This window comes from Rhinatrema bivittatum, chromosome 7, assembly GCF_901001135.1.
Source record: "Rhinatrema bivittatum chromosome 7, aRhiBiv1.1, whole genome shotgun sequence".
NCBI classification, from domain to species: Eukaryota; Metazoa; Chordata; class Amphibia; order Gymnophiona; family Rhinatrematidae; genus Rhinatrema; species Rhinatrema bivittatum.
The window spans coordinates 86723331-86739793 of NC_042621.1; the positions used below are offsets into that span (position 1 = coordinate 86723331).

The 16463-nt window shown below is 45.7% G+C and overlaps 1 protein-coding gene across 3 annotated transcripts in view; it reads left to right on the forward strand.

The window, feature by feature from the left end:
• The window catches only part of PIEZO1 (piezo type mechanosensitive ion channel component 1), a 203736-nt gene that overhangs the window by 115797 nt on the left and 71476 nt on the right, over window positions 1-16463 (forward strand). For 2 of the 3 annotated variants that reach the window (XM_029608624.1, XM_029608626.1), the window contains exons 17-23: window positions 839-921; window positions 2243-2245; window positions 2448-2608; window positions 2931-3107; window positions 3763-3888; window positions 6949-7149; window positions 8361-8565. In XM_029608624.1, the coding sequence (XP_029464484.1) occupies window positions 839-921; window positions 2243-2245; window positions 2448-2608; window positions 2931-3107; window positions 3763-3888; window positions 6949-7149; window positions 8361-8565 (956 nt within the window). The remainder of the gene's footprint in view (window positions 1-838; window positions 922-2242; window positions 2246-2447; window positions 2609-2930; window positions 3108-3762; window positions 3889-6948; window positions 7150-8360; window positions 8566-16463) is intronic. The other variant, XM_029608625.1, reaches the window with a different exon arrangement.

Here is a 16463-nt window from a genome sequence, read left to right on the forward strand (position 1 = left end):
AGGAACTGCTGTGCATGACAAGGTCGATGCTCTGACACTGCCTGCCTGGAAGAGAAACGACACTAACCCCTCGGCTTTGTGTTCCAAGGAGATGTGGACTGGGCCCTACATCTGCCTGGCCTGATAAGCTCGGGGTGCAGCAGCCACTCTAGCACATCTGCATGAGATGAGCCCCCTCTGGTGGTCGGAGCTGGGCCCTGCCCCGGCCATAGCAAGTCCTGAAGGGCAGGCAGAATCTGACTCTGCTTTTCTGGAGCCTATTCTGAACAGAAAGAGACTTTTTTTTTTTTCTTCCTCATGTAACATAAATAATAATGATTTAAAAAAAAAAAAAAAAGAGAGAACAATGGCATGGTCAAGCAGTATTAAAGCTGCGTGAGTGAGTGATGGATGGACTGGCGTGTGTATATCTCTCGTCGTTGAGTGACTGCCAAGAGTCGCTTGAAGGTACAGCAACGGGGAATTTCCTTTCAGTGGTTGCCAGTCCTCTGCTGCAGGGTGATCCCTTCCACTCACATTCTCCACTTCCATCGGGGATAAGGTCTCAGCTCTGCTCTGATGGCTGACCCCAAGTGGAATATTTTGCTGTCTGCAGACAGCAGTGTAGGGGGTGGAAGGGTTTCCTAATAGAAGAGGCGAGGGGGTGCTGGTCAGCAGATACTGTCAGACACATATGTATGTCAGCAATATGCAATGCTCGTGCTTTTCAAGTGCTCAGTAGAGCAAATTAAATCTAGTGATGGCTAAGAGTAGCCCCTCCCTCCACATCCCCCCAGTGTACAGAAAAATAAAGGACCTTTCCTGAGTTCACGGGATTTTTTTTTTCACCTTCTACCAGAGATGATCGTGTGACTGGAGGCCAGATACCGAGCGAGGCCGCAGCCTCCCCCGAGGAGAACGGTGATGCTGATTCAGGAGAAGGTGAGCCTTCCCTGTCACGGCCTCTGAAAGCTGGGAGGTTTTAATTCGGCATTGTAGCCCAAATTAAAAGGGAGCCTCCTCATTCTAGTGAACGAGGTTTAGGACCTGCTGCTTGAGCCGGGAGTGTGCAGGGCGGCGAGCAGCTGACTCTGAGCTTCTTCCATGCACACTGGTCCTCGGAGCCCTACTGCCAGTGTGTTGAGGAAGAGTACGGATATCCTGAGGAACGTGAACAAAGATCCTGCCCTGAGCATGGAGCCAGCTGCTTACTGGAGCAGAGCCTGGGTTTTGCTGTGACGGTGGGGAGGCTGAGAGCAGTCCAGCACCTTTTGGTGAGGGCTGGAACATAGCAGTTGACTACAGCGGAGTTGATATCGATATTTTCAGTAGCTAACAATGGAGGACATTGTACCCTGCACCGTGAGGTCCTGCAGGAACTTGCAGAAATCTGCATTAGACGCAGATGTGCTCTTTTATAAGTAGTGGGGTCCATTTTCAGCTGCTATCTGACTAGAAAAGTTAACCAGGTAAACTTATCCAGTGAACTTTGACAGCATATGCCAGCAGTATGGCTGCACTGCTGAATGTCTCCTGCTATTTGGCAGTGGCTAAGTTAGCCAGATAATGCTGACAATCGGTGTTTATCATGATAGAGCTGGATAACCGGCTCTATCATAGTCATATTATCCGGCTATCTCGGGGCCAGCCAGCAAGGTGGGATTTTTAAATCTAAGACTGAAAGCCATAGAAATGGCGCTGAATGCAGACCTCCGTGCATCTCTCTGGTGCTGTATCTGAAGCCCTGGGGGTGGATTCTGAGTCAGGGATGCTGATGGCACATGCAATACAAATGGGGAAAAACATGGGATGAGAAAACCAAATGCTGTCCTTTTTCCCAAGGAAGGATTCATTTGAATTCCCCGTTCTTAGGGACTTGGAAGTATAGTAGTTTCTTTAACCCTGCTCAGTTGTTTAAGAAACCTTCTGCTTCTAGCAACCAGCAGATTTAAAAAGAAATCATAGAAAATGTTTTTCGCTGTGGACTTTGTTGCCAGATGTGGGCAAGGCATCTAGCGTAGTGGAGTTTGGACAAGTTCCTGGAAGAAAACTCCATAAAGCATGAATTACTAGCCTGATAAGGAAAGCCACATCTTATCGCTGGAAGTGACCTGCTCCTTGGGTAACCTATGACCCGGACTGGCCACTGTCTGAGACCAATGCTGGGCTCGATGGACCTTATGTTCTTCCCTCGGGATCAGCCCATCGCTGGGATTGTTCTGGGTCTTGTGTATGGGATGTGGGGAGGGGGGGCAGTGAGCAGAAGGTTTCCACCCTAGGCCTTACTCTTCCACAAGGTAGTGTGGCTTTTGACATGTCTGGCTTTTATAATTTAAGCCCCTGCCTGTAAGTTCAGCCTTTGGTTAGGCACCTGGCACATGTGCACCAGGGATGAGTAGTAGTGAGCCTACAGGGGAGCCTGGCAATGAAAGATTTAGGGATTCCAAGTTGTCTCTCCTGTCTTGCAGCTCCCTCCAATAAGTGGGGCCTGGTGGTGGAGCGCCTGATGGTTCTGTTCTGGAAGTTCTCAGACACCCTGCACCGGCTCCAGGCTTTCCTCTGGAGGTTACTGGAGCTGCATATCCTGAAGGCGGTGGCTCTCTACATTGTCTGGGTGGCACTACAGGAGGTAAGGGATGAATGAACTCCTTCCATCATGGGACATGTGTAATGTATGAATACACGTGTGCTGCACAAGGGCTTGAGGTGTAACATTCAAGAGTTAGGGACACACACAAAATTTGAGCACGTGTATTATAGGAGGATAGAGGACCTAATTTGCTGGTTTGCTAGGGGTCTCTGTTATCCATTAAGTTTCAGTGCAGTTGCCATGCATGTGGTTTTTTTTGTAGTGTCGCTCTATAATGGGGGATAGGAATGGGGTACAAGAGGGAGGTGGTGAAGCCCTAATGCCCGCTTATTCCTTCCCTGTTCTTTCTGTCATCCTTCAGGTGTCTGCCATGAATTTCCTGTTTGTGATATTTTGGGCTTTGGCGATGCCCTTCTTTCGTTTCCGGCACATGGCCTCCTGCCTTTCCACCATCTGGGTCTCCGTGATCATCGTTTGCAAGATGTTGTATCAGCTGAACATTGTCAGTCCTCAAGAGTACTCCAGCAACTGCACCCAGGTGAGAGGCAGTGGGGAAGGGGTGACCCGGGTCATTAGCAGGCAGAAGCTTCCCTCTTCTCTTCCTCCTGGCCATAAAGAGTCCAGTTATTAATACAGGTGAAAGCTGCTCACCCATTCTGACCACATACATTCTGTGGTGACCTCCCTGGGTGGTCTCTCGGTAGGCAGCGTCCTTAGTAAGCAGCATTGGCATCGTTTGTAAGCTGCTATGGGGTTTGTGGTAAGTGTAGCCTCTGGGAACAAACTAAAGAGCTTCAGGACCTGTAGCTGGCAGCCTTGAAGTCTGTAGTAGTCTCAGGGACTGTCTTCTGACTTACATACTTAACTCCATCTTCTGGGCTTTGTTGATGGAAACCAAAAAGAGTTACATGATCCTAGCCTCAGAAGCTAATTTTTTAATTTTCTGGGGATGCAAAAATACTTGAATGTCAAAATGGGCAACCACAGAGTCTCTTTTTTTTTTTTTTGTGCCTTCCATGCACGGGTGATTTTTGAATGATGTTTGCGTCCGAGCCTTGTTCGTTTGCTGAAAGAGAACGGCTCGCTGGGATACGGATTGAAAACGTTTTTGGCCGATGTCTTGTGATGTTGCAGCCTTGTTCACATGTGCACCCGAAACATAACCACCTCTTCTTACCTTGTTTTTTTCTCAGCCCTCTGCGAACAGCACCAACCTGCTGGAGGAGGAGATCCTGAACTCCACCCTCTACCGAAGTCCTGTAGACCCAGCCAACTGGTTTGGGATCCGGAAAGGTTTTCCCAATCTGCGCTACATCCAGGTATGAAAACTGTAGGGCAGGATGGTGCCCGTCTCCCCCCTTATGTCTGTGCTCAACGCAGCTGAGAGATTTTCTTTGGCCCAGTGAGGGGCTAAAATGTTCTTTGCTAGTGTGCTTCGGTGGCTTGATTGCCCTTTGAGGCGCTGCAAGCCATTTATCTTACAAGATGAGCTGACAACGGACCCCAAAAAAAATGTTTTGGGAAGCAGCTCCTTTCTCTTTGTGATTTATGGACAAGTTGTGTCTTTCCCTCACGCCACTGTACGGCCTTTCTCCACTGAAAGGGAGGTCAACCAGCAAAGAAATCTCGCTCTCGGCGGGCTGTAATCCCGCGTACGTCTCCCCAGCCATTGTAGAGCTTAGCATTCATTATAAAGGAGTAGTTCAAGATTCAGAAAGTCGTCAGGATCCAGAATTGCACCAGAAAGGGAAGCTCAAATTTACCAGAAACCTGAGCAGAAAGCAGGGAAATCGGCAAGATCGGCTATATCAGCAGGGGGAGCAGGCAGATTTTGTTCTATTTATTTTATATACAGATTGTTTCATGAGAACATATCAAATCGGTTTACATTGGTTAACAAATATTCATTTAAAAATATTTGCATTTCCAAAATGAAAGGAGGAAAATGCAAAGTTTCATAATAGACTAATAACAAATAAAATAGTAAACTAATTAATCATAAAATTTAAACAGGGAAAGAAGCAGAAAGGTAAGAGCAGAGATAATACAATCAACTAAATATTTATATTACAGGGGGTATATAATCATTAGGTTATGGAAGGCTTGTTTGAATAACCATGTTTTAATGCCCTTTTTAAATACCTTAATGTCTGATTCCACAATTAATTCATGTGGTAGAGAGTTCCACAGTTGGGGCCCGGCAATGGAAATAGCCCTTTCTCTAACATTTATTTAGATGAGCAATTTTGGGGGAAGGTATGGGTAACATCCCTGTGCCTGCTGACCTTGTAATTCTTGATGGGATATGAAAATGTAATGCTGATGTTAACCATTCTATCTTTTCATTGTAGAGGGTTTTATGAATCAGTGATATGACTTTATGCTGAGCCCTGTATTTAACAGGCAACCAATGGAAGTTCCTTTAATATTGGCGTAATATGATCAGATCTTTAGTTCCAGTCAAAAGTCTAGCCGCTGAGTTCTGTAATAATTGTAAAGGTCTTGTGACATTCGCTGGTAGGCCTAAAAATATCGAATTACAGTAATCTAATTTTGACAAAAAAAGCTTGTAAAACTGTTCTAAAATCTTTTGGAAATAGGATTCAATTTTAAGAACATTTAATTTAGAATACCCATCATTAATGATTTTTTTAACGCACACTAACAGAGGGAGTAAGTTTCAATGGCTTTTCACCATGTTTTACTTCCAGAAGTGGCCTTTTATAAACTTGCAGTATAAATCATGGGTGTCCTGTCTGTCCATGCATTGGGAGAGGGGGAATTTGGACCTAGGCTCATATTTTGGGATTTTCTGAAGTATGCGTGTAAACTTTCTCTAATATAACAACACGTGTAAGTGTGTGGGTGGACAGATCTCTCCCATAAAGCCACACAAGGTTATTCCAGTGACTGGCTTTGGAGAATAGAGACTTCAATTTCTAGTTTGTTGGGCTTTGTTCTGTCTGAGTGCTGACGGCTGGTGCAGGTGGAATCTGAGGCAGAGTTGCTTATGAGGCTGTGGGAACTTTTCTAATAAACAGATAGAGAGAGCTTGGCGAGCAGGGGATGTCATCCAGGTAATGCTCTGACCAGACTTAGCTGGCTAATTTTAGCCAAGTAGCGATGATTGTTGGCACTCATTGACTAAAATAGAGCCCTGCCCCCAGAACATCTCCCTGTGAATGGTGGGATGAGTTGTGGTATATTATATCATAGAACAGACAAACTCAGATTTGTAAAAGCAAATAGTTTACTAAATATTATAAAATATGGTAAAAATCAGCAAAGACAAACAATATCATAGCATCACAGCAATATATAAATCAGTAAAAAGCAAATAGCATGACAGCAAATATTTCAATAATAGATTTAGACAGAGAAAATAGATTTAGAATAAAGATTTATAAAGAATGTACCTCCTTCACAGTCCCTCTGCTTGAGTCAACACATCTATGAAAAAATCAAGGGGCATGAACTCAAACATCAAGAACTGGCTAACTACACTTTTTCTCTGGCGAATCTGAGTGGACACTATTAATTATTGGTTACTTATATTCTCATTTCTTGCTCTAGTTTAGGTTTTGCAAGGCCAGTTGTTCTAATTAGAAGTCACAACTTCAAGATCTATGTCCCAGCTATGGCTCATTAGAGAGGCATCCTTTTACTGCCTGACTCCAGGCACTGGCCTTGATTAGACAGTTAACAGATGTCTTCTGTTCTTATCTCAACTTGTCACTATTAACAGGCTAAGGAAAAGAAAGAGACATCATGCTATAATTTCATAACTGATGATTCTATAGTAGGCTATGCAATATATATTGATCCACATTCATTCCTTTATTTATTGGTGATTGCTTTGTTCCACTATCCCAACTGTGTATACAGAGTTCTTCTGGTCCACTTTTTAACTCCTTATATAGCTTTCAACACTTCCTCAGTGCCTCTCTTTATTCAGATAATGAGTTACCCAGACAAAATGTAGCTGGACAGTGGGGATGGGATTTTGTTCAGGTAACTTGAAAAGTTATCCTGACAAATCCTTTGAATATCGACCTTTATAACGTGTCCTGTTTCAGTACTATATGTTTGCAAGGCTGCAAAATCCAGGAGTTCATAAGAGGATGCTGCTATATATTTATAGCAAAACATTTTGAGGGTCTTAAGGTTAGGAGGTACATTCTCTCGCTCTCTGTCTCGCTCTCTCTCTCCAAGAGGAAGGTGGTGTGTAATATGGAAATATATAGTATATGCTTGCTTCCTCTCCCTCCCCCCCCCCTTCAATGAGAGGAAGGTGGTATGGAGATGTTTCCCTCTCCTGCAGCGAGAGGAAGATGGTGTGTAATATAGAGGTATACACTCGTTCCTTCTCTCTCTTACAGAACCACTTACAAGTGCTGATGATCTTAGTCTTTGAAGGCATCATATATCGTCACCAAGAATATTACCGCACTCGCTACCAGCTGCTCCCACCATCCACTCAGACAGTCTTCCAGGATGTTTCTCGTAAAGAGCTGGACCAGGGCATGCTCTGCTGTATCAAATACTTCATAAATTATTTCTTTTACAAGTTTGGCTTGGAGGTGAGTGGCAAAAGGGGAAAACAGCAAAGGTGAAATATGTTGGAAAAAGAAAGCTAGTCTTCTCCATTCGAGTTGATTCAATAAGACCTGGAGAGCATCAGAGCAGAACCTTAGGGCCTGCTGTAGAGGTAAAAAGCCGATTCCTATTGACTCAAACAAAAGGAGCACAGCAGAATACAGGCCCCTGATGGCCAAAAATTCCAGGGTTGTGAATAGAAACGAGCAAGGCAGCTGCTGTCCTGAGATGCAAAAACAGACTTCGTTACTGAAGATGTCCACGTTTTTGGTAGCTTCGTGAAAGTGTTGTTTAAATGGAGAATAGTATTGGGGTTTTTTTTATCATTAAAGGAAATTAATTTCCCTATGATTTCTGAGAAGATTCAGTAGGAAAGAGCTTCTAATTGTAGAGATCTTTTATTGGGTCTCTGTGTCATGTGCTCTGTCTTTGTAATAGGGAAGAGGTGGGAAAGTGCAGGCCGGTTAGCCTGAATTTAGGGGGTGGGTGAATTTATAGAGGACAGGAGAACAAAGTATGCAGAATTCAAGGCAGCATGATTTTACCTGAGCAAGGCTGTTCAAAGCAAATCTGATCAAATTCATTAAGTGACTAGAGAATTAGATCAAAGGCGTGCGCCGGATGTGCTGCACTTCTGATACTGCCTTCCAGAGGAGGCTTACGAATAAACGGAGGGTGGTGAATGTGCGAGTCCTGGGGGTTAGTGCTGCTTTGCTGTGTACTGTAGGTGCTGAGTGTGACTTTATTTGCAGGATGCCTGGTAGTGGAGGCAGTTTGTGTTGCTGTTATTAAGGCAGTTCTAGAGTTTGAATCTTTTTTTTTTTTGTATGCTGAGCAATGTTCCTCATAAGCACAAACCAAGTGTACACAGGAAAAGGGAAACAGAACAGTGTTTCAAAGAACACCGAGCATGCATTTGTATGCTGCGTTGACCATGAGAATTTTTTGCATGCAACCCCCAAAATCTTAGAGGGAGCATTGCATGGTGAGTAGGAAGTGGAAGCGTCTTCTCGCAGGGGAGTCTCTGTGGACAAGGAACTGGTTACAGAACTGGAGGTGCAGGGTTTTTGTTGGGGGCTCTCTCCTGTTCTGTACTGTTTGGGGTTAATGATGGCTCCCAGGCTGTATTTTCTCTCTCTCTCTCCATCCCAGATCTTTGAACTCAGTCTGTGTCTCTTTCCCTCCCTGTCCCCAGATCTGTTTCCTGCTGACGGTGAACGTGATTGGACAGCGCATGAATTTTATGGTGATTTTCCACGGCTGTTGGCTGATTGTCATCCTGACCCGGCGTAAGAGGCGCCTCATTGCCAGCCTGTGGCCCAAATACTGCCTCTTCCTGTTCGTCTTCCTGCTCTTCCAGTACCTGCTCTGCCTAGGGATCCCTCCAGTTCTCTGCATAGGTGAGAGATGAGGCACCGTAATAACTTTTTCACTTAGACAGGTATAAATTGATGGGGGCAGCAGGGAAGCCTTAAGTTCTTAGCCAGGTAGCATGTCCGGTTAGACAAAATGCAGACCTAAAGTTACCCATGTGGGTAACTTCTCCTCCGGATAAATCCAGCTGAAAATCCTGGCTAACTTTCTGCTTAATGCCCTGCGCAATATTCACCTCCTAGAATCTAGAGATTTTGTTATGGGCAGGGATTACTGGTTTGGGATCTGCGGGCTGGGATTACTGGTTTGGGATCTGCGGGGTGGAACCATAGATTGTGTAAGAGCCCTGAAAACTGGAGATCCATTCCACTCAGGCAGGCTAGTCCACACCAGTGGGTTATACACTCCTACCAGCAGATGGAGATGGAATAGAACTGACTCGCTGATGTCACGCAGGGCTATATGTTAGTGACATCAGCCCACTAATATTCTCCGTCTCCAGCAGATGGTAGACATGCATCTGCCTTGTGGGGATTGCTTGTGGTAAAAAAATAAATAAATACATAAAAAAAGAAACAGAGAAGATTCAGATGCATCGCTTGAGCTCCTGAGGTGACACCTGTTTGGTTCCTTTATTTGAACGCTTTAAGTCTGGAAGCCTGACCAGGCGTAGACAGAAAAGTGGATGAGGGAGTGCTTGGCAGTGAAGGCTTGTGCTCTCTCCCACAGTAGCCGGTGACCTGATCGTACTCTTAGCCACGGAGGGCTGAGCTCAGGAAAAAAAGTTAGGAGGGAAGTTTTAGCCCCCTCCTTTATCACCAGGTCCTCCTTTCCCTCGGCATTTCCCTCTGTCTCTCTTATCCTCTTTTCCCTCTCACTTCTCTGGAGAGGGTAGTGTAGAGTGGAGGTGGCTCAGGCTCAGCGGGTTGAGCTGCTTTTGACTAGGCCCTGCTTCTCAGGTTTGATTCAGTCAGCCGCGAGGTAGGCCAGCGTCATTAGGCATGTGCGTGCTTTCTCACCGTGTGGCGGTGTCCTGACATGAGCATGCACATGCGTGGCTACTAGTGCGCATAAGCCGTGGCCTGGATTTGAGCACGTATTTGCACGGGTACACTCGGGCACCACTGGTGTGCGTGCAGGAGGCTGCCTAGAGCTGGGTTAAGAAAAACTATGGCACCAGGGACTAAAAGGTCTAAGTGTCTTGCTATCTGTGAGACTTATCATATAAGGGCAATCCAGCCATTACTCTCTCTACGCTTGTGTCAGTGCTGTTCAGATGTCAGAGGCGATTTGGCTACTACAGGTTTTGCCAATATTGAGAGATCCCCCTCTGCCTATGGTGGTTCCTGAGGGGTGTGGGTATGGAGGCAACACAGTGGACAGTTCCCCTCTCACCTTCTTTCCGATGGCAGAGGCATCTCTGGGAGAGGGGTCAGAGAGTGTCGGGTTTGGTCCTATGGACCTTGGTATGGATCCATCCTCCTTCTCCTGGGTGGGGTGTTTCCTGTGCCTGCAGGCTTTTCTGCAGAGACACCCAGTGGAGGCGAAGCAACCTACTAAGAAGGGGGATTACGTCCTCGGGCTTCCCAGTTGTCATTCACTGTGGGCAAACTCTGCAGGGAAGCTATCCCTGGAGATGTTCAGGGGGATGCGCATGACGTGTCTGAAAATTTTGATGGGGACTTGGCTTTCTCACTTCTGGAAGACAAAGAAATTCCACCTGATTTGGAGCCACATCGTTTTTTTCACAGGTGAGTTGCCGAGTCTGTTGACTCAGACCCTGAAGATACTCTGTATAGACGGGGGTGATACTATGGGCTTACAAAAGAAAGATCCCATATTGGTCACTTTATACAAAGTGACCTGTTTCTTTCCCCTCCTGGATCCAATTCAAGAGTTAATTGACTGTGAGTGGAACGCCCCAGAGGTAAGTTTTAAAGGAGGCTTTGGAGAGTTTGTACCCCTTGGACCCAAAGGCAAGGGAACAGTTGCAGTTCCCAAAGGTGGATGCCTTGGTAAGCACTGAGATCAAGCGTGCCTCATCCCAGATGAAGGAGGGGCAGCGCTAAAGGATGCTTAGGATAATAGGACTGAAGCCATCCATAAAGAGGCCTTTGAGGCCATGGCAATGAATTTGCAAATTGCTTCTTGCTGCTGCCTGGTGGCTTGGGCTGCTTTGCATCTCTCTCAGGAGACCCAAGGAGGTGGGGTCCAATGGCGGACCAGCGATGGAACTGGGAGCCGATTTCTTAGCTGTTGCGGGCAATGACTTGGTGCGGACAGCTGCTAGAGGGGCGGCTCCAGTGATAGCGGCTAGGCGCCAGTTGTGGCTACGAAACTGGTTGGCAGACACTATATAAAAGTCCAATCTCACAGGGTTGCCCTTTAAGGGTTCTCTTTTATTCGGAAGTGAGTCGGAGAAGATGGCGAATAGTGTTACGGTTTTGAGGTGTTTGAGTGGATTATCGGGTACTGTGGAGGTGACCACACCCACAGGGAGGAGCCCTGTGAGGAGCCACAGTACCAGGCTAGACTCAGGATGCACAAACACAGAAGATTTGTCTTTTATTAAACTGCTGATGAGTTCCACCAGAGGTGGTAGTAGTGAGGCAATCCAGATAGAGCAGTCCAGGGATCCTCTGCAGAGGAGATCCAACTCACAGAGAGGTTAGGGAAGTCCGGTTGTAGGTTCCCAGTGCAGCAGAGCTGTAGATGAGACAGACTGATATGTTAGATTACTCACTAAGTTGGTAGCTGATGGTAGCGATTCCAGTAGGCAGAAGTAGATGGTTACAGGCACTGAGCCAGGGAGAGCAGGCCCTCGAGGAGCGAGTACCTGATCCCAGTAAGGCGCCTGAAAGAAAGCAAAGGGCCCCCAAGGAGCGGGTACCCAGGTTAAAGAAATACCCTGAGGGGCAGAGAGAACTTCCAGCGGCAGCACGGAAGTGGCAGAGTAGCTCAGACCGGAGGTCAATTCAATCCTTGCTAACTCACAGGTTAGCAATAGAAGGCAGGCTAAATACCTTCACAGAAGTGAGGAACTTCCGGGACTGGCTCGGGTATTTCCCGCGCTGGCCCCTTTAAAAGGAAAGGCTGATGTTGCCGCGCGCACTTAGGTGACGTCAGGGGGTGGGGCTTCGGCAGCGCTCCTGCCTCGGAGGAAGGCCCCTCAGCGTCTCTGGGGCTAACGGTCCGCTGCAATCGCGGGTGAGTATGGTCGCCCATGGCCCCCGTGGTCGACCGGCATAATAAATAGCTGGGCAAATCCAAGGTTCCTAGATTACAAGAGGACAAGAAAGCGACGTCACGTCCTTTTGGGGAGAAGGGGCCCTCCAGGGATTGCTGTTTTTGTCCTTACAGAAGAGCAACTACTCAAAAATCTCATCCCTTCAGAAGATCACTCCTTTCGGCCTAAAAAGCCTCATAAGCTGTGGGCTCCAGGGCTGGAGCATCTCTACCTTCGCAATGAAGGCATGGGGGCTTACATAGAAACATAGAAATGACGACAGAAGAAGACCAAACGGCCCATCCAGTCTGCCCAGCAAGCTTTCACACTTATTTTTTCTCATACTTATCTGTTACTCTTGGCCCTTATTAGTAACATTTTGGTTCTAGTTACCTTTCACCTGCACCATTGATGCAGCTCCAGCACTGCTCTCTACATCTAAGTGAAGTATCTAGCTTAATTGGTTAGGGGTAGTAACCGCTGCAATAAGCAAGCTACTTCCATGCTTATTTGTTTACCCAGCCTGTGCAATTCAGTCCTTGTTGGTTGTTGTCTGAATATAAATCCTCTTTTCTTTGTTCCCCCCCCCCCGCTGTTGAAGCAATGAGCTGTGCAGGATATGTATTCCAAGTGAAGTATCAGGCTTAATTGATTTGGGGTAGTAACCGCCTGCAACAAGCAAGCCACTCCCCCGCTTTTTTGTGAATGCAAATCCTTTTTTCCACATTTACTCTTGCCGTTGAAGCATAGAGCAATGTTGGAGTCGCATTAACCGTGTGTATGTTTATTGAATAAGGGTATTAATCACCAGGTAGTAGCTGTCATTCCCACAAGCCACCCCATGCCTCTTCTCTTCATTCACATCCTCTAGACTTTATGGATCCACAGTGTTTATCCCACACCCCTTTGAAATCCTTCACAGTTTTGGTCTTCACCACTTCCTCTGGAAGGGCGTTCCAGGCATCCACCACCCTCTCCGGAAAGAAATACTTCCTGACTTTGGTTCTGAGTCTTCCTTCCTGGAGTTTTAATTCGTGACCCCTGGTTCTGCTGATTTTTTTTCCCAACGGAAAAGGTTTGTTGTTGACTTTGGATCATTAAAACCTTTCAAGTATCTGAAAGTCTGTATCATATCACCCCTGCTCCTCCTTTTCTCCAGGGTGTACATATTTAGATTCTTCAATCTCTCCTCATAAGTCTTTCGATGAAGACCTTCTACCTTTTTGGTCGCCTTTCTCTGGACCGCCTCCATCCTCTCTCTGTCCCTTCGGGGATGCGATCTCCAGAACTGAGCACAGTACTCCAGGTGAGGCCTCACCAAGGACCTGTACAAGGGAATAATCACTTCCCTTTTCTTACTCTATATTCCTCTCTCTATGCAGCCCAGCATTCTTCTGGCTTTAGCTATCGCCTTGTCACATTGTTTTGCCGACTTCAGATCGTTAGACACTTATCACCTCAAGGTCTCTCTCCTGCTCCTTGCACATCAGCCCGTCACCTCCCATCGAATACAGTTCTTTCAGATTTCCACACCCCATATGCATGACTCTGCACTTCTTGGCATTAAAGCTCAGCTGCCATACCTTCGACCACTCTTCCAACTTCCTTAAATCCCGTCTCATTCTCTCCACTCATTCTGGCCTGTCCACTCTGTTGCAGATCTTGGTGTCATCCGCAAAAAGACAAACCTTAATTTCTATCCCAGTTTGCAATGTTGCTCATAAAAATATTGAACGGGACCGGTCCCAACACCGATCCTTGTGGCACTCTGCTCAACACTGCTTTCTCTTCAGAGTAAGTTCCATTTACCATCATACATTGTCTTCTGTCTGTTAACCAGTTTGCAATCCAGGCCACCACCTCGACACTCGCTCCTAAGCTTCTCATTTTTTTCACAAGCCTCCTGTGCAGTACCGTATCAAAAGCTTTGCTGAAATCCAAGTAGATGATATTGAGCGCTCTTCCTCAATCTAATTCCCTAGTCACCCAATCAAAAAAGACAATTAAATTTGTCTGACAGGACCTTCCCCTGGTGAATCCATGCTGCCTCTGGTCCAGCAATTCTTCCGACTGTAGATAGTTCACTATTCTTTCTTTCAGCAGTCACTCCATTACTTTTCCCACCACTGAGGTGAGGCTAACAAGCCTGTAGTTTCCAGCCTCCTCTTGTGAAGCGGGACCACCACCGCTCTTCTCCAATCACTCGGCACCACTCCTGTTTCTAGGGATCTATTGAATAGGTCACACAGTGGACCCGCCAGCACATCTCTGAGCTCCCTCAGTATCCTGGGATGAACCTCATCAGGCCCCCATGGCTTTGTCCACTTTCAGTTTTCCTAGCTCTTCCCATACATTCTCTACTGTAAATGGAGTTACATCTACTCCACTCCCCTCCAGTTTCTTGTTAACTAGCGACGGTCCTTCTCTCTCCAGGGTCCTCTTTAGTGAACACCGAACTGAAGTATTTTTTTTAAATATTTCTGCCATTTGTTTGTCTCTTTCCACACATTGATCCTTTTCACCTTTCATTTTCACTATACCACTTTTGAAATTTTCTTCTTTCTCTGTATCTGAAAAATGTTTTGTCACCTCGCTTTACCTCTTTGGCAATCCTTTCTTCCGCTTAACTTTTTGCCATCTTGATTACTTTCTTCATCTCCCCCAGTTCCACCAGATAGTCTTCCTTGTGCTTTTTCCTTTGGGATCATTTAAATTTCTTGAACGCTGTTCTTTTAGCTTTTATTTTGTCAGCCACCTCCTTTGAGGACCAGATAGGTTTCATTTTTCTTTTGCTTTTCTTTACTTTTCTAACATATAGGTTAGTTGCTTTGGTAATTGCTCCTTTTAGTTTTGTCCATTGTTGTTCCACATCTCTCTTGTTCTCCCATCCTTCTAGTTCTTCCTCAGGTAATTCCCCATTTCATCAAAGTCTGTGTTTTTGAACTGCAAAACTTGGGTCTTCGTGCGACTTCTCCATATCCTATTAGTGATATGAAACCATACCGTTTGATGATCACTGGTGCTGAGGTGGGTACCCACCCAGACATTAGAGACATTATCTCCATTAGTGAGCACTAAATCGAGTACAGCTCCCTCCCTCGTGGGTTCCATTTTCATTTGTTTGAACAGAGCCCCTTGCAGGGCATCCACTATCTCTCTACTAATGTTAGATTCTGCAAAGGGGATTCTCCAGTCTACATCCGGCAGATTAAAATCTCCAACAATCACCACTTCTCCCTTATTCCCCATCTTTTGAATGTCTTCAACCAGATCTCTGTCAAATTCTTCCATTTGATTTGGAGGCCTGTAAACCACTCCAATAAAAATGGATACCCCCATCTTTTTTTAGGTCGGCCCATAGTGCTTCTTCTTTGCCCCATCTTCCTTGCAGCTCAGATGCTTGGATATTGTTTCTGGCATAAAGAGCCAATCCTCTTCCTCCTTTTCTGTCCTTCCTTTACAAGTTATAGCCTGGTATGGTAGTATCCCAAACATGAGATTCCATGAACTACGTCTCCATGACAGCAACAACGACCAAGTCCGCCTCCATCATTAGGGCTTGCAGATCTGGGATTTTATTGCCCAAACTATGAGCATTTATGCTCATAGCTTTCCAGCTTTTCTCGTTCAGGTTACTGCTTTTCCTAGACTCCTTTTGAGACTTATTTAGTTGAGTTTTGTTATCCACTTCACCCTTTTCCTTTGCATTTGTGTTTGGAGGGTGACATTCTAATTTCTTACTGCCACCCCCAGCATCTAGTTTAAATGCCTTATGACATAGGATTTGAATTTCTCTTAGGATCCTCTTTCCTGCCACAGACAGATGTAAGCCATCTTTGACAAAGAGCTTTTTACTGCTCCATACACGGCCCAGCCCCCAATAAATCCAAAACTTTGTTCCTTACACCAGGATTTGAGCCATACATTGAAGTTATTAATATGGCTTAGCCTCTCCTTCCCCTTTCCATGAACCGGTAACACTTCTGAAAAGACAATGGTTGTCGCCATGTGACTAATCTGCTTCGCTACAGACTGGAAATCTCTCTGAAGCGCTTGGATGCTATTTCTAGCAAGATTGTTGGTTCCCAGATGGATGCTAAATCAACTTTAAAGTCTTTGCTTTCTTCTTTGATCACATTGACTATTTGAATAGCATTTCTGCTGGCCGATGATCCTGGGAGGCTTTTAACTGTAGTGTTTCCCTTGCTGAGAGTTCCCAGATTAGTGCCTCTGATGACAGTCACCCAGCACAATGAGATTTTTCCTTTGGTTACTGATCGTATTATGGAATTTCTGTATGTATTGGGTTTCTTCTTTCTTTTCAGATAACACTTCAATCTCTTTCTCAAGAACTTCTTCAGTATTTAATACAGAGAAGGCATTTTGTACTTGTGTCACTTGATACAGTGTGTGTCTCTGCATCACAGGTCTAATCCTACCAGAGCCCACTGTAATCCTGTTTTGTTTTTTTTTAGTTCCTTAATGCCCTGTGTGAGTGGGGTGGGGGGGGGGGAGGGGGTAGACTTGTGGGCTGCTCAGCTGTCAAGAATGGGTGTCTGTGGGTCACAGGTCTTATCCTACCTGAGCCCACTGTAAATCTCTTTTTCATTGACTTTTGGGTTTTCTGTGGTAATGGGGAATTCATTCCTGAATAATGTAAAGTGGGTGAAACTTTCTTTATTACAGCTAATTCAGCTT